At 58.6% G+C, this 2,480-nt stretch overlaps 1 protein-coding gene across 1 annotated transcript; it reads left to right on the top strand.

Moving 5' to 3' along the window:
• Window positions 1-376: 376 nt before the first annotated feature.
• TMEM215 (transmembrane protein 215) lies at window positions 377-2,211 on the top strand. Its single transcript, XM_079925895.1, has one exon. It carries the CDS (start codon window positions 1,488-1,490, stop codon window positions 2,193-2,195), a length of 708 nt encoding a protein of 235 aa, XP_079782021.1. The 5' UTR covers window positions 377-1,487; the 3' UTR covers window positions 2,196-2,211.
• The last annotated feature ends 269 nt before the right edge of the window (window positions 2,212-2,480 follow it).

Raw genomic sequence — 2,480 nt, 5'->3', positions numbered from 1 at the left:
AAAGGACAGAATCGCGCAAAGCTGGAGCTGCTTCGCGGGCTGGGCGGCCTGATCCTCCCAGTCAAGGCCCCTCCTTCTCCTTGTTAGATGGGTGTTGGGCGCGGGGATGGGGAGCCGGGGATGGGGAGCCGGGGCTGGAGAGCCTTTCTCCTTTCACCCAGCCGGCGTGGCTGGCACCACGGCCGTGTGGGAGTAGGATCCGAGCTCCAAGGCCACCCCCTCCAGGATCCAGAGCTGTAAGACCAGGGGGAAGGACTCTGGTGACTCCCCCAAGGCTCGAGCAAGACCCGGCTGACCACTAACTCAGTCTGGGCGCTTCCCGTGCGCTCCAGCAACGCAGCCCGCTTCGCTGCTAGAGCGCTTTTGCGCGCCACTGCTGCCCAGCGCGCGAACCCAGAAAGGTCGCGGGCAGGAGGACCCGGGAGGAATGCAGCCCTCCGAGCCCTGAGAGCCTCGACGTTCTGAGACGGGCGGTAGGGGAATCTCTGGGAGCTGCCATAGGTCGGATCGGGTCACCCAGATCTATAACTGGAGAAGGATCCAGGTCCCCGAGGGGCATCTCCAGCTGGCGCCTCTGGGCCTCGGACCGCGGACTCGGAGCCCAGGCTGTCCCGTGGGCAAACCGGCCCGAGTTCCAGTCTCCGGCACGCGGCAGCCTCGCACCCCGGACCCTCCCGGGCACGGAGCATGTCCAGCCGCCTTACTCAGCCCTCACGGGCAGCGGTGGGACGAACTCTGGCTGCTCCAAGCACCCCGACTGGACCCTGGGCAGCCTCTTCTGTCCGGCTGGCCTCTCCCCTGGGTTTAGCCCCCTCGCGCCCCCGCGCGTCCTTCTTTGTTTCTGAGCTTGCTCTGAAAGTGATGTAACGAGGCCAGACTCGCGCGCCGCTTTCCCTCTTTCCCAGGCTAAGTCCTTCCTCCCTCCAGCACCCGGCGCTCTGCGCGCAGAGCTGGGTGCTGGCCTGCGCCGCCGCTCAGCTCCGAAAGCCCTGGAGACCGACGGGCACTGCTGGGAAAGACAAGCTCCCACGTCCCACCTCCTGGATGCAGAGTCAGTTGGAAAACCAGGCTTTCCTTCCAGAAACAAGGGAGAGAGCCGAGGAAACAGCTGCTGTGGAGGTTTCTAAGGAGACTCAAACTGGTGTTTTTTCCCCGCGCTCCCGGGAGACGGCAGGAAACCTCAGGTACGGCAGTGACCCCAGCCTGTGGATGACTATATGAGAGAGAGGCAGGGGCTGCAATAGTAAGAAGGAGACAGATAAACAGAGAAAGAGAGAGAGCAACAGAAATAGAGGGAGAAACAGAGACCAAGACTGACAGACAGTGGAGTGTCAGACACAAAGAGTAAGAGAGATAGTTGGTGGTTGGGAAATGGACTTGGGTGCTTTGTTTTGTTTTGTTTTTAACCCAGTGCGTTTTCCTCTGACAGTAGGGAGGAACATTGCTCCCTGGCTAGCAGGCAGTCCGCAACCTGGATGGAGTGAAAGATGCGGCCTGATGACATTAACCCGAGGACTGGGCTGGTTGTGGCCCTGGTGAGTGTCTTCCTGGTCTTTGGCTTCATGTTCACTGTCTCTGGGATGAAAGGAGAGACTCTGGGAAACATCCCCCTCCTGGCCATAGGGCCAGCCATCTGCCTCCCAGGCATCGCAGCCATTGCCCTGGCCAGGAAAACTGAGGGATGCACCAAGTGGCCCGAGAATGAGCTGCTATGGGTCCGCAAGTTGCCCTGCTTCCGGAAACCCAAGGACAAGGAGGTGGTGGAACTGCTGAGGACCCCTTCAGACCTGGAGTCGGGCAAGGGGAGCTCAGATGAACTGGCAAAGAAGGTGTGCCTCAGGGGGAAGCTCCCCCTCCAAGGGCAGGGCGAGGTGCCTATGGTCAGCTCCATCACCACCCCCACACCCGCGGAGGAAGGAGAATGCCAGAGCCGGGTCCAGAGCGGGCATCGGGAGGAGCCGTCCAGACACCTGGATGGCTACTGTCCCTCAGGCAGTTCCCTCACCTATAATGCGTTGGATGCCAAGTGCTCAGCCTGGGACAGGTCTGAGTGCCCTGAGCCTGAGGACAGCATCTTCTTTGTGCCCCAGGACAGTATCATCGTTTGCTCCTACAAGCTGAACAGACCCTATGAAAGATACTGTTGTTACATCAATCAGAGCCAAGGCATATGGGACCATGAGACGATAGTCTAAGCTTTGCATACAAGGGTCACTGTGTTAAAAGCAATATGACCATACTCAGCTCTCAATGGAAGGAAACTGCCCTGCTCCAACAGCCTTCACACTGTTAGAAACTGACCTGGTATGTGATGGGTGTGCAAGCCTCCGGTGCCTGAGAGCCATGTAAATAGGCATGTTGGGGACACATTTTAGGGAAGGATGATGAAGGTTAAGGACACTTGAAGAGGCAGTGGGTAGGAAAGGAAGCAGTTCCAATTGCTTTTAAACAATTTAAACCATGTTGGATGTTTTGTAAAA

The sequence above is a fragment of the Stenella coeruleoalba genome (assembly GCF_951394435.1).
Source record: "Stenella coeruleoalba genome assembly, chromosome: 7".
NCBI lineage: Eukaryota > Metazoa > Chordata > Mammalia > Artiodactyla > Delphinidae > Stenella > Stenella coeruleoalba.
Note: the sequence above shows the minus strand (reverse complement) of the source record. Positions and strands in the feature narration are given on the sequence as shown.

What these genes read in the sequence shown, in the direction of transcription:
- TMEM215 (XM_079925895.1), top strand. Translation starts at nt 1,488, where the DNA reads ATGCGGCCTGATGACATTAACCCGAGGACTGGGCTGGTTGTGGCCCTG.